At 38.3% G+C, this 24,049-nt stretch overlaps 1 protein-coding gene across 2 annotated transcripts; it reads right to left on the bottom strand.

Annotated features, from left to right (window-relative positions):
* Positions 1-108: 108 nt before the first annotated feature.
* Positions 109-24,022, bottom strand: CPSF3 (cleavage and polyadenylation specific factor 3). Of its 2 annotated transcripts, XM_063314269.1 has the most exons (18): positions 23,818-24,022; positions 18,025-18,088; positions 17,700-17,797; positions 16,448-16,576; positions 16,105-16,282; positions 15,608-15,697; positions 14,070-14,220; positions 12,040-12,215; positions 11,159-11,317; positions 10,194-10,340; positions 9,297-9,449; positions 8,521-8,629; positions 7,875-7,973; positions 6,509-6,603; positions 6,323-6,410; positions 5,167-5,236; positions 2,015-2,111; positions 109-453 (listed from the first exon to the last, which is right to left on the bottom strand). In XM_063314269.1, the coding sequence occupies exons 1-18, from the start codon at positions 23,886-23,888 to the stop codon at positions 349-351; spliced, it is 2,079 nt and encodes a 692-aa protein (XP_063170339.1). In that variant the 5' UTR covers positions 23,889-24,022; the 3' UTR covers positions 109-348. The 2 variants fall into 2 exon arrangements, with proteins under 2 accessions (XP_063170339.1, XP_063170348.1); XM_063314278.1 differs by lacking the exons at positions 17,700-17,797; positions 18,025-18,088; positions 23,818-24,022 and having other exon boundaries at positions 16,105-16,154; positions 16,448-16,499.
* Between the last annotated feature and the right edge of the window lie 27 nt (positions 24,023-24,049).

The following is a 24,049-nucleotide window of genomic DNA, read 5'->3' as shown; positions in this document are numbered from 1 at the left end:
TATAAGTAAACATGAGAAGTTCCAAACATCAAAGGAGTTCTCTTTAGAATACTACTGATTCTTCTGGTAACACAAATCTAATAATAAAAATACACTGAAACATTTTTTTAAAAAAAGACAACACTTTTTTAATGTTAGTTTATGCATTTTAACACAGTAGCCCATTTTTGCCTATGAGCCAAGAGAAATGAGTTCTTTCTATAATACATTTTTTAATTGTAGACACAAACAGCAATTGTTTTGGTCTGCCCACTTGGGGGCAAAATTATTTTAATGAAGAATATTTTTAAAAAGTATAAAGTCATTAGAGGACCCTTATGTCCCTCAGTATATACAATATCTATTAGTTCATTGTATAGGAGTGATAGCATCATAAAGTCGCTGTGCAGCCAGCTCCACCATTTCCCGAAGAGTTTCATCATCATCTTCACATCCTGGTTCATGATCAACAGTCTAAAAGGGAACAGAACAGAAGCAACCTGAAATGGCCTTCATACGCAAGTTCCACAAGCCTCTTTACTACCCCCATGCCTATAACTGTGCTTGGGAATGCAGGGCCCCCCGGCACCATGGCAGCCCTGGACACATCCCTTGATTTCCAGAGAAAAATGTTCCTTATGATGGTGGCTGCACACAAGGTGTAATACAGAAAGATAAACTATATGTTGGGGGGTGGGATTTGAGTGTTGGCAATATGGGTGTATGACTCTTCTGAGAGCTGCTGATAAGTATTTTGCCAACACATCATTCTGGGGGGGAAAAAAAATTAAAAGTGAGCTTGAAGAGGCTAGAGACTTTGGTTTAGAACATTACAGCGTGTAGAACTCAGGTGAAGAATTTAAGATAGTGTTGTCACGGGCAAAACAAACCTTTTGGATCAAACAGACAACTGGGAGCATATTCACTGGTCACTAAGCATATTTTTGAATGGAGAGGTTTTTTTTAATCTTCAAATGGATAGAATCTTGCTTTTTGTATTCTTTCAGGTAAATGAGGTATGCCTTAGTTGGATGGTACACAGTATTAAAAAAGGCACTTCACAAAATGTATTGGCACGAGCAAACCATCCCTCCCAAAATGCCAAGGTAGCCACAATCCCCAAAGGCTCGGCATGGCAGCACAAGAGCTTTCCCAGTGCATCGGCGGCAGCATCTCCACCTGCGGAAGCCTTGTCTGCTGGGCGTTCATGCATGCCGACGAGCTGTGGAACCCAGGAAGCTGCCAGGCCCAGCCTTCCGGAGGACGCAGGAGAGCAGATCTTAGTTCACTCCAACAGCTCACGCACCCTTTCGGAGTCCTTTACTGTAAGCTGTCTCAAGAATTTTGGTTGTGAGATGGGGAGTACAGAAATAATGTTGCAGATGCTGAACTGAATAACTGATACTGTAATGGGGATCACTGGCGAAGAAGGAGGGGGCCCTCTCCAGGGGGAGAAACGCACGTGCAGTGTGGAAAGCCTTGGGCTCCCAGCCAAGAAGATCAGAAAAGAAACCCCTTAGTGTTCTGGGGTTTTTCCGTTAGAGTTTGGTAATTTGGTTTCAGTTTGGCAGGATTCTGTCTATAGGGTAGGACAATAAATACTAGAGCTCAATTTCTGGCTCAGCGTGGTTCTTTGCCCTATTCCCTGACAGATATGCTGTAATCATTCAGCTCTTAGGAACTCAACGCAGGCTGGCATGGTCAGGATGCTGTAACATTCAGTAACATGAATATTTCTATCAGACTGAAACAGATCTCAAGTGCTTGTGGTGAAGCATCAATTATTGTAATCCTTCAATGTATTCAACTTACCAACAATTTTTCCTAATTTTCTCTTAATTTTTTAAAATAAAATTTTCCTAGGCTTTTTCTAAAGCTTTAAAGCTTTAACTGGAGAATTTTTGATACTTATAAACACCTTACAACATTCTCTACTATTGCATCTGATTTCATAGTAACTTCCAGCAACTTCTAACTCTCCTAAATGATTACCAAATATTGAAATGCTCTAATTAAATTATTTAGCTGTATATACCCGTGTATCCAATGAGAGGTTTGCTGTTTTTCCATCCACAGTGATGCTGAGCACATTATCTTTCTTTGCACTTACACAGTCTTCTCCAAATACGTCCCTGCAAACAAAAGGCTAAATGTTAGAAATATAAACATTCACTGCTGCTGTTTTACATTTAGAACAGTCTGCTTAAGGAAACTAACACTCTAGTCCTGCGAACGCTTCCTCAAAAGAAAGTCCCATCTGGTTCAATGAGACACTGCTTCCAACAGAATTTTAGGGAGAAAAACCCAGTTTTAGAATGATTTTTGTAGCCAAAGGTAGATTTAAAATTTTTTTTAAAAAGAATTCAGTTCCACCATCCAGTTGGTAGTTTGACTATGAAGAATTTAGGAAACCTTCTTGCCCTGTGATTTTTGATAACAGTAAGACACTACCTTATTTTATACTCCAGGGTAAAAATCAAGGATTAGATTTGTTACATAAATGAAACCAGTTGTAGAGGCATGTAGCACTGACCTTGAGAAGGAGGTGGGAGAAGGAAAATGGATACTCAGCCCTGAGAAAGTAGGAAGCATGAGAAAGAGACTCAGGGACTTCCGGTGGGGACAATGGCGGCTTGAGCTGGTTTTTTCCACTGTCTGCAGACTGACCTGTCAGAGTGGCTTTTTTCTTGGGCTCAGGCAGGCTTCCTTGGAGCCCAGAAGCGTTCTCCAGATTAAGGAGAACCCCAGGAATCACCCCATGTGTTCTACAGACGGCTGGTCACAGCCAGAAGACCGCAAAACAGCATTTTGCGATAGACTGGTAAGCGATCAGCTGGGAGGTGGGGCCGTCATCTTCTTCCCAAGCTGCTCTGAAGCCAAAATGGACCTTAAAGCTGCCCACCCCATTTCTACAGCAGTTTTTTTGTTTGAATTTTACCAAAGAGAGGCTTTCTACAACAAAGAAATGCAGAATCTCTTGGTGACTCTCATTATTTTTGAAAATTATTAACTTGGTAATTTGGCTTTTTATATATAATTTGTTAAATTGAGATTTAAAGAATTTTGTTTTTTATTGCTTTTTTATTAAAGTGATTTTTGAGGAATATAAAAATTTCTCTTCTTTGCTGAATCTGTGGATTAGAGTTCTGATCTATTTGCTTTCACTTTCCCACGGAAATGCTGTTTGTTATTATTTTTATTTTCCTGACATAAAAATGCTGGAGAGAGTGTTCAGTTACAGCGTTAATGACTTTACCTTCCCGAGGCTCTAGAGGGCACCATAAATCTATCTTACTGTTAAGAAATATGGAGGAAATTAATATGATATTTAAAGATCTCTACAATGCTGTTATTCCGGTCTTGGAGCATTTCTCAGAATTTGTGGAGTCCAAATTGTCACAAGAATCAAGAGAAACTGATAAAGCTGAAAACTACCTTAAGAGTAAAGTGGTTTCTCCAAAGAAAAAGATGAGAATTGGTGACTTACGTTCAAATAGTCAAAGGAAAATTGAGTTGTTGAAAGTTGAAGATAAAAAGACAGTGTTGACACCACACCATGATCAAGAAAGAGAATTAAACTCTAGAGGCTGGAAGATTTTGGACAAATATTGGGGCTTTTTAAAACAGGTTGCAGAATTTGAAATTGACAAGAAGAAAGCTCTGTATATATAATACTGAGACATGTAAATACCTTGGTTTACTTTGAAGTGGGATAATTGTCTAAATGTGTTTATCAGGATGGTTTCTTAAAGGTTTGGATAAATGGTTATGCTGTTTTGAAAATTCCTACATCTTTGGTAAATGCCTAGATTGTTGTTTAAATGTGGTTATCAGGACGGTAAAAAGGATTTAGATAAATGTTTACGCTGTTTGGATAATTTTTATATTTTTGGTTAATGTTAGTTTAGTTGGCAGATAGGAGCAAATTATAGTGAAGAAGGGTAGTGTTTGTTACTATATTAGGTTCCAAATTATGTTTGAAGGGTTTTATATGTTTTTTTTAAATTGGGAGGGTAATTTTGTTTTAGAAGGAAATGTAATAATGAGAATTTAAATGCTTTATAGAAATAATGTTTACTATAATATGAATTGGAGTAAGAGATTGATACTGATTTATGTATATCTTCGTTACAGAAAGTCGGAAGTCACTTTGTAGTAGTTTGTTTTGTGTTTTTTCACACCTTTTTAGTTCTGTTTCTTTTTCCTTGTAGGCGTCTTTGTTTCAATCTTTTTAGTTTTTATGTATATTTTGAAAATGCTTTAATAAAGTTTTCTTTTAAAAAAAGACTGACTCAGAACAGCTCTGCCTTGACCTTCCTATCCTTAAAAAAGGGGGCAGTGAAGGTTTTGGAGAGGCTTTCAAGATCCTATACCCTACCCGTATTATACCCTACAACAATGAAGTAGCATTCCCCAGAATCCCTGTGGTGTCTGTTTCTTGACCTGGTCTCAGAGTGCTGTCTGCTAGAAAGTAAGCTAATAATACAGACTTTAGGCAGTTTAACCTGAGAGCCCAAATTTGCATTTTACATTGTGTAACAAATGCAGCATAAGCAACTAACACTACCTTGAGTAGGTCTATGCAAAGCTCCAGAAGAATGCTTTGCTTTGAGATAGCTTTGGACAAAGCACACGCTTTATGTTCCTTCTCTTTCCTCTGCACCGGAGCCTCTTTTAGTCCTCTTGATGCTTGCACTAAGGGAGAGAGCTGGGAAGAGCTCTGGCAGTGCTGCCAAGGGAGTTTCCAGACAAGGGAGCTCCAGAGTGGACTGTGAAGAGTTCCACAGGGTACACCAAGGCGGCTGAGAGACTCCTAGGTAAACACCGAAGTTGGGAGATTCCAGTGCAGGCTGAGAATCCATAGTGTATCCTGAGCCTTCTCTGACAGCCCTAGACCAAAGGGATTTGAGCTCACACAAAATGCATTGTTTAAGGAAACTGGGTGGTTGTTCACTTCGATGAAGCAAATCAGGTTGTCTCCCTGTCTTGAATAGTTTAAAGTATACTTATGTCAGGTCCCATAGGCCTAACATTGACCAATTCATTGGAACCAATTCTAATGATAGGGCAGAGCCTGAAGTAATAGCACATTTGTTTATTTATTGAGGATAATTCTGGGTGTTACTGTAAACCAGGGTGCGCAGTCTATGATTCTTTGCTTAATTTAAGTGCACAATCATAACTTACTGAAGCATAATTTCCATTTTTTTGTGATAATCTTCTATTTCTTCTCTTCTTGGAATTTTACGCATCATAGCTGAAAGACATAAATTGAGAGCATTATAATATAATGGCTAATTACGCATTTTTCCCAAGTGAAGTAGGTGTGCAAGACAGCCAGAGTAACTTCCAAAGCAAACTCCTGAAAGATTTGCACAATCCTCTTATACATAAAAAGAAAGATGTTGGCATACATCCAAGTTCCTTGAAGTACACATGATTTCCCTCACAAAATTCTTTAAGTTAAATTGTGCTTGAGTCAGATAATTCTGCAAAAATTTGATCTTCAGTTACAGACAAGCATAATAATTTCATATATTTGATAAGCTGCAGAGATACAATACGCCCTTGATTTAATTGACTGGTAAGGAGGAAGAGATGACTTTTAAAGCCAAGTGCCAGTTAAAGGTTGAATGGGATTTTTTGAGCCCAAAAACATACTTGTACACAAGCAAATCAATTTTACTGATAATAGTGAATATTACTTTGAGGGGCAGCAGCAACCATTGTCTGGACTCCTTCACCAGATAATGGAGTCTGTGGTATGAAATGCTGGGGAACAGTCCATTACTGCCTGAGATTTGACCCAGCAGATTTTGTCCATTAAATCCAAAGTCTGCCAAATCAAGGGTTTGTTGTATCTTGTGATATTCAGAAGCTAAGCAGAGTCAGTAGTTGAACGGGAGACTTCCAAGGAATATCAGGGGTGTAGCCTAGAGCGGGAGCCAAATAAAAATCTGGGAAGAAAGTAAATCACTTTCCTAATTGCTGCCAAAAAATTATATGGACATGTGAAAGAAGACACTGGGAACTGAGTTTAACATGAGGGAAACTTTTACCTGTATTAAGAGATCTATTTCTAACGAAAATGAATTGAGGCTGAGCTAACCAGGTTAACTAACGTTGGATAAACTGTTAACACCATCTCCTTCACTGACAGCTATACTTGGAATGTTCTACTTTAGTCTCAATTACATTAATTTTAAACTGTGCATAGTAGACCGTGTCACTGGAACCTGGGGTGAGAAGCACTGTCCTATGGACTAGCAATTGCCTTGGATCCCTACACAACAACACATACACTTTTGTCTATACTTTCCAATTAAATTAAAAAAGTGAATACCTTTGTGAACTTTGGGATTTGATTGGATTTCTAGTATCACTGTTGTTACAGTGTCTGCATACATATCATTGGCAGGATTTGCTACCCACTGAAGGAAAAAAAGTAAACAAAGATTGTTTAAATCAAACCAGACTCTGTCAAATTAACTTCTCAGATACTGTAAGAAAACCGCCAATCAGTCCTTACTTCAAGTACCACCATGCCTGGTTCTTGGACCACAGTAATATTTTTAAAAACCTTCAAGGCTGGCTTATCTTGGACTTCTATTTCTTTTATGTCACCTTAAAAATATAAGCACAACAGCAAAATTACAACAAAATTTGTCATGTAACATACACAAACACACACATTCCACTAAATTCTAGTTCAAGAGTTATTGGGACTGCTGGCTACTGTTTTCTTCTATTGTACACATCAAACATTCCTAGTGTAATGATTGCCTATTCCAATAAAAGGAGTCTCATCAGTAGTTACTAGAGAAAACTAATTTATTGAATGGATAGTATGCAAAGTACGAAGAAAGCTGAGAATGAGCAAAAGCGCGCCAAATGCAAACTTAAAAAGCCTTGCTCCTGTTGCGAACCCTCCCCTCAGGCTAGCATAGCAACCACCCCCCCAGATGCTAGCAACCGTTAGAATCGGCCTGAGAAAGTAACCTTGAACAGCAGAGATAACCCAAACATACATTCCAGAAGATCACAAGTCAGCACAAAGGAAATTTACCAGCGTGGCCAGGCAGGCACGCAACTGCAGATATGACATGTGAAACGTTACGAGGAACCATAAACATCGGAACGGGAACATGACACCTAGGAGTACTCTTGCATGGGCAAATAATGACCAGATTCATGAAGCCATGGCTTTTTTAACCATAGTTTACTGAATAAATGCTGTTAGGCTTGCACATATTAAGTTGTAAATGATAGTATACAAACCATAATACTTGGATTGTAGCAAGATACTAAACCAAAATCAGGCACGTTGTGTTCTGGCTTAGCAGATGTGTACACACTGGATGTGTGAATCAGGTACTTGTAGAAAGTAAAAACTTTGAACCATTTTAATTTCATGCTCTATCATCTTAATTATTTGAAAACAGATCCAGCCAGTCAAAATTCTTACCCTGATGGAACTATCAGTTTGCAAAACCACCATTGCTGTAATGGCTTTGGAGTCACAATGAATTCTATGACGCACTGCAGAACCAATCCCAAGGTTGCCAGCAACCAGATTTTCTAGTTGTGCTCCAGAGAGAAACAGCATTGAACAAATTGTCCTTTCACTGTCTTGCTCACCCTTCCTAATCAAAAAATCTCCAATGAGATTCTGAAAGTACCCCAATATCTGAGAATCTTTAATGCTTGTGGAAAAGCAGCTTATTTTGCTCTGATCTTCTTATCCTATGAAATATTCATCATTCCTCTCCCTTTACATTTATTCATTCAAATGTTAACACCATATTGCATCTTATACAATTTGGTAATCAGGGGAGAAGCAGGGGAAAAAGAAGCTTTTTAAAAAAAATTATGTCTGAAGTATCTCATCTACATACCTGTTAATTTCTGCAGATGGTAATAAAGCAGACTGAAAGTGCCTGTGTATGGAACAGCTTGTGTCTGTGTCACAGTGCTCATGGCAAGATCAGTATAATCTTGAATAATTTTAAAAGAAAAAGACAATACTTAGTATATGCCGCAGCCTGGGCCCTACATTATTCCTCAGTTTATCTAAGAGCGTGATGTGAATTTTGCTAGCTCCTTTCCAGATTTATATTGCTTAGAAGGGTCCATCATATCACTACAAAGCAGCTGCTTTAAGAGAACACAGACATGGCAGACTTCGGGTGAGTTTCAGATTGCAACTTGCAGAGCAGTCTTGAAGGGCACACCTTGACTGAAATGAAGCATCTCTTCTTCAAGGCTTTGCACAGGCCTAGTTTCTAGACTCTTGCAACTTTTTTCAAAGAACTGTTTTAGTCTTAATTTATATTACAGTAAATATTTTAGTTTGGAATTTTTCTTCATTTAAAACCAATATTCTACATTTTAATTTATGATATGAAATTGTTGTCATCACTGAATATTCACAATCCAAGCTGAGGAATACGAATTTAGAATAAGGAGCATTCATTTGGCTTATAAACAAAAATATGAACTATTAGATATTCCGGGGGGTGGGGGGGAATAACTTTTACTTACTGGACAGGTCACAAGGAGAAAGGATATGGTAGTTAAAGTTTCTTTTAACTAGTATTCCTGAAACTCGCTGCCCCTGTTCTGGTTTCTTATCAGCTAGAGAACCCATAACCTAAGAAAAAGTAGAAAATTGAGACTGATAGGAGATTACAGAAAGGTGAATCAAATATATAACCTCAATTTAAACAACTGAAGATAGTATTCTACCTGCATGCTTCTGTCCATATATAAACATCTGTAGGTAAATGTATCGAATAACTTTTAACTGTGATGCTAGTGAAGTATACAACATCCTTCAAGTTCTTCCATTTTTCTGACTGATAAAAAGGATGTTTTGCTAAGAATCCCAGGTGCCAGTTCTATACTTTATCACAGATTTGTCCCTGTTTCAGAAATAGTGTCTCTCTCAAACTTCTCTGTTTCTGTATTAACAGGCCAAATATGCCCGTGTAGCCAGTAGGCGCCAGCTTTGAAGGAAAAAAAAAAAAAAAAGCTTGTACCAATTGTACCCTATACAGTAATAGCCAACAGAGCATTCTGAACACTATGGATTTTACCAAAAACCGCCCCCCGCCGCAGTCCTAGGCTTCTACCACTGGAGAAAAACACCATGTTCACTCCACAGTAGTTTATACAATTTATTATTCATATATCAAACAAGAGTAGTTCTATAGCAGTTCTCACACTGGATTAAATATATTTCAAAACAGAAAAATACGACATTTGACAAAGATCCAGGGAAAGGTTCTTATTAGGGCAAAGACAGTATTGGCATTTACCTTGGCAAGCTTTTCTCCTCTGAAGTTCAGAGTCACAGCCTCAGTATTTCTAGGATTGTGGACCTCTATGTGAACTTCATCATTATCTTCATATTCACGTATTAATGCAGCTTTCAGCCTGGCCATTTCATTCTGCTCACCATGCACCAATATCTGCACGACAAATTCACACTAAGGACGTGCTTGTGAAATATAAGCATGCACTGTCAGGAAGGTGATTCTTGAGACAAGAGGAGGAACAAAGAGAAGAGAAGGCAGCTACTACATACAGAGTATGATCTTAACAGCTTTATGTACAATTTTCCTTGTCTGAACTACATCTTCCCAGTCCTCAAATGCTACTGTTCCTTTCTTCAGCCACCCTTCTCAGTTTAATCTGGCATTTTGTTCTCAGCTGCAATCCAAAGATCCCCGTATAAGAATGGAAAGTGCAAGGGGACGGGGGGTCCCTCAGTTCTGTTTTCCCTTAAAGTAGTTCCAGAAAGCCCCTCCAGCATGTTTTTATCTGGGGAAATAGGCTGCAGGAAGAGGGTGGTGGACAAGCCCTGAAGTCCACATTGTCCTTGGGACAATATTTTTAAAAATATTCTGATTCTTCATTATATCCTTTTTTCTGTATCACTCTAGTTTTCTTGGTGCTTCTTTCTTGGAACTTATTTCCAAAGTATTATCTCAATATGCACCATGAAATTTCTTGCAGGACCAGTTTTAAAACAATACTTTTGAGAAACAATTGAACAGGAATGATAAATATGGTATCAAATATGCCTGATTGTAAATTAGTACAGGAAAGGAGAGGGTTAACATTAGCTTGGGCACTTAAAACAAAACGTCTTCAGCTGACGTCTAAAACGGATGGATATTACTCTATGTCTTGAAAAGAACTTAGACACTAACCACATGAGGGGGCTTGAGTGCCCGAATGAACTCGCTGGTTTGCTGATAATCTGTGTGAGCGGAGAAAGAAATGTAATCCACAGACATTTTCAGCGGTAGCTTCTGTCCTGACATTGTTGTAATTTCTTCAGGCTCGGACATGATATGCTGCAACAGCAGAAAATGCACAAATTCCAACGTTTTATTATTTCATTCAGAACAGAAAAATGGAATATGGAATATGCCTTTCAAATGCTTAGCATAACGATTTTGGGCACACGTCTGGTCAACTTATCAGGTTTAACTTAACAGCTCAAGGATTCTGCCTTTCATTGCAAAATACCCAGGTGTGATGGAAATATACCCAAAGAACTTACCAAAATAACTGGAGAGGATCCAAACAACTGTTTACTGAATTACGGTGAGTCACTGGACCCTTGGGCAAAGAACCTTGATGTAAGGTTAATTTAAATATATGTAAAATACACACATACGTGCACTAGATTACCACTAGGCAATGACATAGGCCGCTGCTTGGTAACAAAGGTGAGATAAATCCTCAGTGTGAAGACACTACAAACGGTGCTTTGATAAGCACTGTTTATACATCATTAGGGAGTATACATGGTAAGGTTATGCAGGCCATTCAAACCTTCTTGAAACGTCTGGTCTCCTAGGACATGAGCCTTTCTCACAGATTAAGGAATGAGCCTCCGGAACCCTTAATCATGCCTAATTATCTGATTTACTATTATACAGTTAAGTCTTACCGTCTGTTACATGAATTGGAAAGCAAGAATTAACACTCAACTAATATGAAATAAATAAATAAAGGCTGTACCTATATCAATATGAGTACAGTGTATATATTCTGTATTACCATGCTACTAAATTTATTTGATTAAACTAAGTATGGGCTCTCTTTTAAGTGGCAAATAAGAGTACTCAAGCAATGTCTTCATTGTAGTAGAAAGAGCAGACCTCACCTTGGCAAGCGTTCCTTCCACACAGTAACCTGCTATGATGACTCCATTTCTTTTGTCAGTACACCAGCTCTCAAATAACTCTCTGGATAAGCCACTCTGCATCATGCCAGGGGAAGCCATTACAACACTGGGGCCAATGTCATCAAAATGATCCATGCTCTAGGTAGGAAAGAGGAAAAACATCTGGTACTTCCATTTATAAGGATCAGGTTCTACAGGGACTGTTGGCTCCATATATTTGGGCTGGTTCTGGACAACAATCTGTGTGCCATAACTATGAATCCCAGAAAATGCCTGTCATTAAAATGCTCACAGCTCAGAGTAGGTGCTTCTGGTAGACCACCAAGAGTCACAGGAAGAGCTCCTGATAGCTGTAACCTCAGGAAGGTGCTGCAATCCTGCATTCAGTAAACAGCAGTCAAACTTCCATAAATCAGAAGGACTGTCTCATAATCTAAATACATTAGTTACAGCTAATTAGCAATGTTGCTGATTGCTCAAGACCCCAAAATGTAAATGCTGCTGGAGTGGAGAAGGGGAGAAAGCAACTATGCAAGCATCCATTTCCCAATCTATTTTTATCAGAGAAAGATAACTTGCAAGCCCTTGAGATACTTATGGATAGATAGATTAGGGCAGTTTTCCATAGTAGAATTGCTTTGTTACTGAGAGTTCTGCCAGTATGGTAATGTACAATGAGGAGCAGTTCTTCAGAGAATTAATTTGTATCATGCTACCTGTCTTCTAGAATAGCCATGCTGTTTTATTAGAAACAGTAGAGGCATTTTAATGAGAGGCCGAAAAGCCCAACCATAAACCAGGACTAGATTTATTTGCAACAGATCTGCATGTCCTATAGGAGTACACTTATTCATACTGACCTTCAGATTACTAATGTGCTTGAATACAAATGGGTTGTTGATATTGATTTGCTTGCGGATTTTATCATTCATGGCATTGACGTAGGTCTGATATACTGCCATGCATTTCTTTGCCAGGGAAGAAGCGTAGTATATCGGTATCTCATGTAGCTCAGGGTGATTTTGCCAGTATTCATCTAAACAGTTATATAAAAATGAAGTCAACATTCAAAAATTATAAAGATTTGCGTTCTGAAAAAATACCTGCAAAACCATCATCACTTCACAATATAAGATTTAAACTATGCAAATTAGACTGAGATCCTAAGCTTACTTTCTTAAAAGGTCATCAATTTCAGTTAGTCTAAATCTGGTTAAAATTTCAAGTAGTGTTTAATTTAACTTAATTTGTTTCTAATAGGGCAATATCATATGGAATCTCTTTTTGAGGAGTAGGGGAGGGAACCTTGCCATTTTATGAATGGCAAATAAATATGATATTCTGCAAAGCAAAAAGAAAAAAGAAAACTTCTGAAATCTGGGTTCTCTCATAAACTGGATTCTGGTAAGTGTAATACTATACACACACACATATATTCAAAGTAAGTCCATTAGATTTAATGGCATAAACTTCAATCTTAAATCAAATTTCAATTATCAGAATAATAGATCTCCTTAAATTCAGAATATAATAAAAGAAAAAAAACAGAAAAAGCATAATTTCAGCAAAGGTAAGATATTTGGAGAAAGCTTTTATCTCATTTTCTATGCAGACACACAGACAACAGAATTATACAACTAAAAATAAAAACTAAACAGGAGAAACTTGCTTTATCTGGTACAAATGTCGCTGAAATACAGTGTAAGTGGCAAATCCTCAGGTTGCCAAATTACTTTTAAAAAGTCCATGTTACCTAAATCATATATTTGAACACAGGATGGTGACCTTATTTATTTTGAATATTTCTTCACCAATCATCTGACTGATACTAAGCAGCTTACAGCAATAACATCCATACATAGCATTATAATTACCCTAATTATTAAATAATAAATAATACAGGCAGCCCTTGCTTAACATCGACAATTGGGACTGGCAATTCCATTGCTAAGCAACACAGCTGTTAAATGAGACATCACATGATCTCAACTTGCGATTTTACTGCTGGCTTCTCCATTGACTCTGCTTGCCAGAAGCCGGCAGTGAAGGTTGCAAATGGCGATCATGTGACTGCAGGATTCTGCAACAGTCATAAATGCCTGCCTGTTGCGAATCGCCTGAATCTCAATCATGTGATCGTGGGGTTGCTGCGACAGTCATAAGTGCGAGGACTGGTCGTAAGGTTACTTTTTCAGCATCGTCATAACTTCAAATGGTTGCTAAACAGGACAGTCATTAAGTGCAGATTACCTGTACAATCAGCATAAAATCATCATAAAACCATAAAAACTATAATGCCTTATAACATCAAAATAACCAGACTCATTCCAAGCTCAGGTGCATCTCCCATTCTTGCCTGAGTTTTTCCAAAATGCACCCTGAAGGAGGCATGTTTTTAAAAGCTTCCTACAGTAAGGCTGTGGCTCTTTTGTCTTGTGGGAAGGTGTTCCACAGGAAGGGAGCTCCTCTGAGTCTCCTCTTGTCACACTGCTTGAGAAGCAGGGACTCTCAGCCAGTGCTATCTACAGGTGCACCGTGGGCAGACAGACTCTATTTGGAGCAGGCAGTCTCTAAGATAGCAAGGCTCCAAGCCATGTTGGACTTTAAAGGTTATCACCAGAATCTTGAATTGACCCTGGAAGCATACTGCCAACCAATGCAGCTCCTTCACTATTGGTGTTACATGACAACACTGGGTTGTCCAGTGTTAATATGCAAGTTGGGTGACCTTCAAGGGCAATTCCATGTAGAATGCATATAAGATGACGAAGGCTATTTGCCCTTCAGGAGTTGAGGGTTCCAATTTTCTCTCTTATTACATCCAGAGACATAGACATGTTATGAAAACAATTTGTATATGTTAAGTTAGAAGTGTTCAGTAAATACATACCCAAAATCAACAGCAATTCTTGAGCTCTTCCCAAAGCAAACACAGGAATGAGGCCTCTTCCTCCCCTGTTTACAATATCATGTACAGTGTTACAAAATCGGGCTTCTCGCTCTTCCCGTTTCTCATGGATATGGGTACCATATGTTGATTCCTAGACAAACAATTGCACAATTACAATAATAAATACATGCATAACAATGATCTTCAGTTCTTATGAGTTCACTGTGAAAAACACACTAACCAGGTTGGTCATGATATTATAATAAAACTGACATTCACAAGTATTAACAATTGACAAATTGCTCTAGCAGTGCTAGACAAACAATGGATTGCCTTTAGAGCAAGCAACTGCTTTGAACGATCAATGTTACTGAATCAAAAACGAGCAATAGCGAAGTCCCACTGTCTGACGTCTCTTCATCTTTAGTTAACCAAGATGATGGGCACAAGGCACCAAAGAGGGAGCACAAGCCCCAAGGCTGCCACGCTGTTCTTGTTTGAGATCTCACTAGCTGCAATTATCTTTCAGGAAGTATTCCTTCATCCCCAAAAAACTTCTCCAAATGAATATGAATATAAATATATATAAAATCTAGTGGGAGAGCAGGGCTTTGATAAAACAACACAGCTCTGTTGTAATACTTCAAAATAATGATGTGTAACTTTCTGTCCGATTAAACAAGGGTCACAGTTCCCCACCCTGATGAGTCCCTCCACTCTTGAATGCATGTAGAAATTATTTTTGTACTGTGACTACAATATTCTGACATTAGATTTAGAATATCCGAAGCCTTTCAAGAAAAACGCTGAACACTAGAGTATCTCAATATATCACATTATACCGATCGGAAGGTCGGCGGTTCGAAACCGCGCGGCGGGGTGAGCTCCCGTTGCTCGTCCCAGCTCCTGCTCACCTAGCAGTTCGAAAACATGCAAATGTGAGTAGATCAATAGGTACCACTTCGGCGGGAAGGTAACGGCGTTCCGAGTCGTCATGCTGGCCACATGACCCGGAAGTGTCTATGACAACGCCGGCTCCAAGGCTTAGAAACGGAGATGAGCACCGCCCCCTAGAGTCGGACACGACTGGACTTTACGTCAAGGGAAACCTTTACCTTTACCTTTACCTTCAAGAAAAACGCTGAACACTAGAGTATCTCAATATATCACATTATATATTTCAAGCTAGCAAAAACTACTTTGATAGTGCTTTGAAAATTGCTCCTCATGAAGAAAACAAGTGTTCACCCCTACTTCATATCTTAATTTCATTTCTCTGCTGGCCAGAGAATTTTAACAATCTGTTTATTCTAATCTGCATGTTGGTCTGTTGTATATTTAATGAACACGGCATCTACTGTTGTAGTACTACTTTTTATTTTATAGTTTTAGGTCTTAAACATTTTGGTTTATTTCTTTAATATTTTAAAGTTGGTGCATTTAGCTTGGTTGTGGGGAGAATTATCCAGAAAAACAGACTGTAAGTCTATTAAATGAATAGATGTACTTGCCAAGTTATATTAAAAGAAGAAACTTACAATGATAAGAATATCAGGCTTAATATTGGGAATCTCAGCCGCCATCAAATGCCTGTCTTCTTGTCTTGAGAAGTCACCTGTGTATAAAAGCTTTGAGAAAGAAATAAAATGTCATTCTAATTAGGCAGAACCAAGTAACAAAAAGATCAACAGTCTGATCCATGTCTTTTGCCTTATCCTCAGTATCCCTAAAAGTATGCTGTTAATGCTGTGGATAAACAGCAAGTGCTTGACAAGAAACCAACCTGATACAGCAAGATCTAATTTCAAGCACATGGCTCTGGATTTAGATTTAGACCATTTAGATTTCTTTCCTTTCACTACTAAAGGGGGCAGCTTATATCACAGGCCTTTCATCTTTCAAGTTGCTGGTGCAACAGAAAAATGACTGAGAATATCCCCCCCTCAAAATCTAGTTCCTCTGAAATGGGAAGCTGATAGAAACAGACATCCAGGAATAAGAGTCTGTTGGATTTCTCTACGTTCTAAGGAAATACCTTCACTCCAGCTATTTCAATCATAAACATGGCTGCTCCCAGAACGTGTCCTGCATGATAACACCAGAATTTGATGCCAGCCACCTCTTTTACTTCATGAAAGTTTATAGTTTCAATTTTCTCCATGCTTTCTTCCAGGTCTGTCTCTGTGTATAGCATGTCATCTGCAGAGATATTGCTATATAAAACAATAAGGGTGATCAGCATCTTATTCAACAGTTTTTCAGATTTATTTTTAAAACAGCGTAGGGCTTGAAAAATTTCAACATAATCAAAAGTTAAGGTCCAAATCCATATTATTTTTATAGTAGTTTCTTCTTATAATTTAAGAAGATTAACTTACCTAACTTTGACATAATCTGAGAGCAGCCACCTATAAATTGCTTTTGTAGCATGAGTCATGAAAGTTCTTCCCTTAAAGCTTGTTTTTTGCAGAAACCATGGTAATGCCCCACAGTGATCCAAATGGAAACTGAAATAGTCAAATGAAAAAGTTTTTTGAGGGGAAAGTGAAGTACACACTATCACAACAAACAATGTTACTAAAATACTTAAACACAATGAGAACGCGTCTGCTATACATCTTCAGCATTAAAAATACATTCTGGCAAATACAATAAACATTCTGCACACCAGCTTTGCAACATTTACAGGACTGGGACTGGCAGAGGAAGGGTACAATCCATTACATTTCTAAGTTCAGAACAAAGCTTCAGGCCTAGGGATGGGAAAAACATTCAATATATATACCATACTCTGTGCAGAGTAGTAGTTCTGGGGTTCCACTGCTGGTTGATTCTGGTCTGTTTCTAGACTGAAACATGAGTGATCCAAGCAGAAGCGTTTTAGCAGGGAGGGAGAATGGAAAAAAGCCAATGGCATGCAGCAGTGGTCTAGGGGATGTAGTGAAAGGAAAGCACTGGGAAGACTGGGAGAGTGGGTGGGCTAGTTGGATAGCTGCCACCAGCGTCCTTGGTTTCAATGCAACATATTCAACTGCTCTGCCCCCTCCCCCCCGATTTTCAAGTCTTTCATTTTCTTACTCTCCTTTAGCTGTAGCTATAGCCAAACTCTTGGGCTTCAAGTGCACTTATAGGAAGAATTAGGAAAAGGAAGGCTCTAGGAAGATCAGGGGAGCAGACAGGCTGGTTAAATATGTCATGTTTAAAGCCAAGGGCAATGGTGGCAGCAGGGGATGGAGCAACTCAAGGGAGGTAAGGAAAGCAAGGTGCTTCAACAATCAGTGGGCAAGTCAGAGCACAAGCCATGCAGGGCAGGATGGGAGAGAGGAGAGAGAGAGGCAGCTTTTCCCTGTTCTCCCTTTAAGACCACTCTAGGTTTGGTTTTGGCCCAAACTCAGAAAAACCAAAATGTTCCAGGTTTTGGTTCTGCCAAACTGCTGCTCTCCCAGAACAGTTTGGCAGAACTTCAAAAACACAAAACGTTTGTTTTGGCTTTGAAAAAGAACACGTTTTCTGTTTCGTGCCTATCCATACCCAGCAGCCTTGGTTTCTGTGCTGGGTCAGGAAAGTTTCTTGAAGCCTACAGCTGCCAGGGCAGTGCTTAAAAGACAAGGCAAGTCATACAGCACTTACTGACTTATCAAGAGGAGATCAGTCTCAGCTGGATCTATAAGATCAATGTAAGGAAGGGCATCCATTCCTTCTAAGCCTGGGTGGATTCCACAGTCAAGCTGAAAATGCATATTCAAATCAAGAAGCATATTACCAATCACTAGATGTATATATAAGCTTATACCATATGCATATTATGTTATCAAAGTCAAACTAATGAAGCTTATACTGCAAGCTTAATGTTTTGTAACATTATTGTGATGTAATGGACTAAGAATAGACACATATTTGAATAACACGCAAATTAAAACTAAGGATTTTACAAATAATGTAACAGAATAATTACCATTATCTTCCTTCCTTTAAATTCCAGAATAATACATGATCTTCCTACTTCCTGCCCAGCACCTCTGTAAAAGGAGGAGGAAGTTAAAGAAAAAGGCATTAGTTTATTGAAAATTAATCAAATAAACAAAAAATAAGTATAGCTATTCAAGCAAGGTGAAAGCTTTACTTTAACTCAATGACTTCATTTGGACAGAACAGTGTAACTTATTTAAAGAACCCTTGGCCCTATGAACCATTAGGCCTATACTCTAAACAGTTAATCTTAACTGAAGGTTATTCAAATGACCTAAACTACACCACAAAGTTGCCTTTTTCACTCAACTACAATTAGAATTAACCAAAATTTATCTAATTTTGGCTATACAGTACCAAAACACGGAACAGAGGTAACCCAAGTTTGCTGTGCATAGTCAGTAGTCAGGCTTTGGGAGATCAATACTGAGATACTGATCGGGTTTTTTTCCATATGTTGTGCCCCACATCCCAGCAATTGCACCACTTCTGAAGCTTCACTGGGATGTGGAACAAAATGTCTGCAAAAAAGACCCTTGATTGATACTTGAAGCCTAGAGAACTCAATTACTAAGTATATATAATAAAAGTTGTAAGTTCAAAACCATCTTCTTGCAGCATTGATGGGTTCCGGTGAGAACATGGTGGTCTGAACAGTTGTGCTTGTGGGGTCTGCAAGCAGAACTGACAATGCGGCAATTTTTGGGCTCAGGCAGGTTTTTCCTGAAGCCCAAGAGCGTTTTTCCAGACAGAGGAAAACACTCAGAATTACCCCATTTGTCCTTGGGAAGGCTGCTTGCAGCCAGAAAATCACGAACAGCATTTGTAATCAACTGGTAAGAGCAGCTGGGAGTCTGGGCGTCACCATTACCAAGCCATGCTGTAGCCTTAAAGGGACATTAAGACCGGGCACTCCATTTCTAAATCACCCAATTTATTTTTCTTTTAAGTTTATGTACCCTAACAGAGGCTTTCTACAGCAAGGAGAAACGCGTTCCCTTGCTGATTATTATTTTTGGATTAATTTCTTTAAAAAAATTCTTTTTAAGTTTTGGATTTTGCTTCCCATCCAAATATTAAGGTTGAGAGTACACAACCATGGGCTTCTGGTGGGAATGGCGGAGGGCTTCCAGTGGGAATGGTGGACTGAATGGCTGTGCCTGCTGGCTCGGCAGGCAGAGTGGACAATGGGGCAACTTTTTCTGGGTTCAGGAAGGCTTTCCTGAAACCCAAATGTTCTCCAGATTAAGGAGAGTACTTGGAATTATCCCATTTGTCCTCCAAAATTGCAGCTTGCAGCCAGAAGATCACATTTTGCTTTTGACTGGTAAGAGTATCCGGGAGGCGGGGACGTCACCATTTCTGAGCCGCGCTGTAGCCTTAAAGAGACACTAAGTCCTGCCACTCCATTTCTAAATCACCAATTTGTGTGTGTGTTTTTTAAAGTATATGTACCCAAGAGAGGCTTTTTACAACAAGAAGCTGGTCCTCTTGGTGCTTAATGTTATTTTTGGGATTACTTTTTAAATTTCTTTTTTAAGTTTTGGATTTTGTTTTCCTTCCAAAGGAAATTTTAAAGATTGAGTAAATAATTGTCTTCTTGTTGTTATTTCTGTGTTCAAATTTATACCTTCTTGGATTTTATATTTATTTATTGTATTTTATAATAATTGTGATGTTGCTGCTTTTATGAGATTTTAATGTTTATGTTTGGAGCTTGATTTTATTGTAAACCGCCCAGAGTCCCTCTTTTGGGGGAGATGGGCGGTAATTAAATTTGAATAATAATAATAATAATAATAATAATAATAAGTATTATTATTTACTCAATCTTTAAAATTAGCACTTTCGTACACATTGAATTGGCTGATTTGAATCTTCAGCTTTCTGTCTTCACTTTCCCTTGAGAACAGTCTGCTATTCACTCTCACTTTGTGTAAACAACTTTTGAACTTTCCCATATCTTAGACTTCCACTGATTAAGTTCCTAGGTGGTACCATAATCTACCATGTGAGACATGGAGGATTTCAAACAGATCCTTTCTGACCTTCACCAGGACTTCAAACAAATATCTTTTGACTTTTATCAAACCTTTATGCAAGATATCTAGGACACTGTGGAAAATATGAGAGCTAAAATGTGCCATCAGGTTGGGGATGTGGTGGATGAAACTGAGGAATCTAAGAGCGATAGAAAGGTTTAAGACTGAGACTGGGATTTCTGTCAAGATGCTGGATGAAGATTGGATAATGGAGTTGGAGAAATCTAGGGGAGAGAGTGATCTTCAAGCCATGAATAGGGTCGATCTCCTGGTGGAATGCCATGAAAAGAGCCTGGAATTTTGGAAGGGGGCAGCTGGACTGTTTGATTTTCTTAAGAAGAAAGCTCTGTGCATATCTTGGGAACATGTAACTGCTCTGGTTTATTTTGCAATGGGATAAGGGTTGAAGAATGTTTATTTGGTTTGCTTTAAGGATTTGACTGATGTTATTTGCTTTTAAAGATTTGGATTTACTGTTGGCTTTGTTTTTTGTTTATTAAGATTGGGATTATTAAAATTGTTATACCATTAAGTATAATAGCTGACAACTTATGTGCCTTTCAATTTGATTTTTATTGTAGTAGACAGAAATGCATAGAATAGTGGTAGGAAAGGAATAATTATATATGATTTATATTTTGGAGAGGAAAAAGATGTTCAGGAGGTTTATAAAAAAATTATTTCCTTTATTTTAATATAAGGGGAGGGATAACTGTACTTAGTGATTTTTATTATGTGTTAAATGGGAATGATTTACAGAAATAATGTGGGGTTTTGGTTTAATATAGAGTAAGAGATTGATTATGGAAACTGTATATCCTTGCTGTTAAAAGTCAGAAGCCACACTTTCCTGTAAATTAAATTTTTTTTCCTTCTCTTGTGTTTCTGCACTTTTTAAGTTTTTATTGTAGTTTTTATTCTTTCTTTGAAACTTAAAAAATTTACTATAAAAAAAGAGTACGTAGTCATCTCCCTGCTATTATTTTTGTACTAAATTTGAAGATTTTAGCATATTCCTACATGTTGAATCTGCTGTTTTGAACTTTCAGCTTTCTGTTGCTACTTTCCCTGGGGAACTACCTGTTATCATACTTCCACTTCTGTAAACACGTTTCAGAATTTTTCTATTATCTTCCATTTTTTCTGGTTAAGTACCTAGGGGGTGCCATAATCTACTGCGTGAGACATGGAGGATTTCAAGCAGACTTTCTCGGATTTTCATCAAGACTTTAAACAGATCCTTTTTGATTCCTGTCAAATTTTTATGCAAGGCATTCAGGACACTGTGGATAATATGAGGTTTAAAATGTGTCATCTGATTAGGGATGTCATGGAAGAAATTGAAGAGCTTAACAATGATAGAAATGTTTCTTCTAATAGCGAGATCGGGGCTTCAGGTGAAATGCTGGATGAAGATTGGATAGTTGAGTTGAAGAAATTAAAGGGAGAGATCGAATTGCAAGTCAGAAGTGAAACTGAATAGCTGATGGAGTGTTATGGAAAAGAAGGGGTTATTATGTATGGGAGGCTTTTTGTTGGGAAGTTGGATTTCTTAAGGGGGACAGTTGGGCTGTCTGATTTCTTTATGAAAAAAAGCCCTGTGCGTATTGTGGGGATATGTAAGTGCTCTGGTTTATTTTGAAGTGGGGTAAGGACTCAAGAATATTTATCTGGATTGCTTCTAGGGCTGGTTTGACTTCATTCATCTTTAACAATTTGGATTAACAAGGTATAGTAATAAATGCTTGGTTTTACACTTAATATATTATAATTGTTGTATTATTAATTATAATGGCCTGCAATTTATATGTTTTTTTTAGTTTGATTTTTATTATAGTAGACAGAAATGTATAGAACAGTAGTAGGAAGGAAATAATTAAATGTTGTCTTTGGGGGGAAAGCTGATTAGGAGGTATAAACACACACACACACACATACTGTGGGTGTATATATATCTATATATGACTTTTTTTTCTTTTAATATAAGGGGATGGAGCAACTGTATTTAGTGATTTTTATAACGTGCCAATGGAATTATTTATAGAAATAATGTGATTTTGGTTTAATATAGAGTAAGGGATTGATTATGGAAAATTTGTTGTATATCCTTGCTGTTAAAAGTCGAAAGTCACCTCTTTTTGTAATTAAAAAAAAATTCTCTTGTGTTTTCACTTTTTTAGTTTTTTCTTTTTGTAGTTTTTTGCAGTTTTTATCTTTATCTTAAATCTAATAAAATTCTTATTAAAAAAAAATCTTGCATAGGTTACCAGATCTAGGTTGCAAAGATCCAGACACTACTAGATGGCAGCAAAGAGAGATTTGTGTCTTACTCTGCAGTCATCTAGTGGTCACCCAGGTTTTTGCAGCACAATTCAATACCTGCATCAATTTTCAAAGGAAAAAAAAGGCACTAATGCAATTTGAATGTTCACCTCACTAGGTACCTCAGTGTGCCTCTAGAAACAAAGTGCTTATTTCAGAAGAAATGCATGTGCTTCTGTGAGCATTTCAATTATTGTAAGACAGACTACCATTTCATTCGGAAAATATTATATAGGGAATTTAAATCATCCCAACAATAATCCCTTCCACAGTCAGGCAGCACAAAGCCTTTCTGAGGTAATTTTAAAAATGGAAAGTGGTAAAACACCAGGATCAGATGGATTCTCCATTGAGTGGTATAAAACATTTATAGATCTTTTGGTGCCAAAACTCTGTCAAGTGTATGAAGAGATATTTGATAAAGGAATTTTATCAGTGGCATTTAATCAGGCTTATATTACAGTTATACCAAAAGCAGGTAAAGATCATACTCAGTGTGCCAATTATTGTCCAATCTCATTGATTATAGTAATGTTGATTCAAAGATTTTAACAGCAGTGTTATCAAACATATTACAGCAAGTGATATCATTCATTATTAAGAATGATCAAGCAAGCAGGGTTTATAAAAACTAGGCAAGCAGCAGACAACCTTAGGTTAGTTGTAGATCTAATAGACTTGAATAAAAATAAAGATCAATTTGTAATGTTATCATTAGATGCTGAAAAAGCCTTTGACAAAATATATAAAGAGTACATGTTTGCCATACTAAACAGGTTTGGATTTCCTCCAGAATTCATAAAGTGGATCAAGATATTATATGAGTTGCCCACAACTAAAGTAAATGGCATGTTTTCTTCTACTTTCCCACTATGGATATTTTACGACTTCCCAGTATGGCCTACAGCTATGGGATTTCTTGATTGTCTCCCATCCAAGTATTAACCACATCCCTGCTTAGCTCTCTTGAGATCAGCCAAGGTAGGCTAGGCGCCACCACTAGCTGAACTCTAGGCAGCATATCTAGAGAGATCCTGGATTTTCACTCAGAATGACTGAGAAATCCCCATAATTACAAAGTCCCCAACTCCAAAGGTAACCTAACCCTGAGGAGGCATCAATCAAACAATCATCCTGACTATTTATCATAACAATATTATCACAGTAATATTAGGATTCAACAACAAAGAAAGTATGAATGCATAGATGTTTAAAACATGGAGGGGGCGCACTGAAGCGGACTCCAGCTTTCCCTGCCCCGGGCCTCCAGGTGTTAGGGTGGGGTGGGGATTCTGGGAGTTGTAGTCTCCGAGCCTGTGGGGACTCTACTGCAAGACCCCAACCCGAAGCGGGAGGCGCGCGGGCAGAATTCCAAGGACCACCGCGCGGAAGACCAAAGCTTCGCCGTCACTCACAAGGGCCGAATCAGCAACTGGTCGCTCTCCTCAGCCGGGACAAACGCTTCGGTTCTTCTCCTCGCCGACATCCTTGGCAGGATAAAGACACACAGACACACGCACGCGGGACTCACTCAGCCCTCACCGGCACTCGTTCATCATTTAGCCACCTATCCCCCTCTCTCTCACGCTTCCCTAACACAACCGGAAATACAACATCTCCCTCACGTCATCTCTGAGGGCGCACGCG

Source organism: Candoia aspera, chromosome 1 (genome assembly GCF_035149785.1).
Source record: "Candoia aspera isolate rCanAsp1 chromosome 1, rCanAsp1.hap2, whole genome shotgun sequence".
Lineage (NCBI taxonomy): Eukaryota > Metazoa > Chordata > Lepidosauria > Squamata > Boidae > Candoia > Candoia aspera.
The sequence above is the reverse complement of the archived record's forward strand: the minus strand, read 5'-3'. Positions and strand labels throughout refer to the sequence as shown.

Excerpts from the sequence above, each read along its gene's own strand:
- CPSF3 (XM_063314269.1), bottom strand. The coding sequence starts at position 23,888 with ATGTCGGCGAGGAGAAGAACCGAAGCGTTTGTCCCGGCTGAGGAGAGC. Across the intron at positions 6,604-7,874 it reads CCATCTGCAGAAATTAACAG|GTGACATAAAAGAAATAGAA; the intron begins GTATGTAGATGA and ends TATATTTTTAAG. Across the intron at positions 2,112-5,166 it reads AAAATGGAAATTATGCTTCA|GGACGTATTTGGAGAAGACT; the intron begins GTAAGTTATGAT and ends TTTTGTTTGCAG.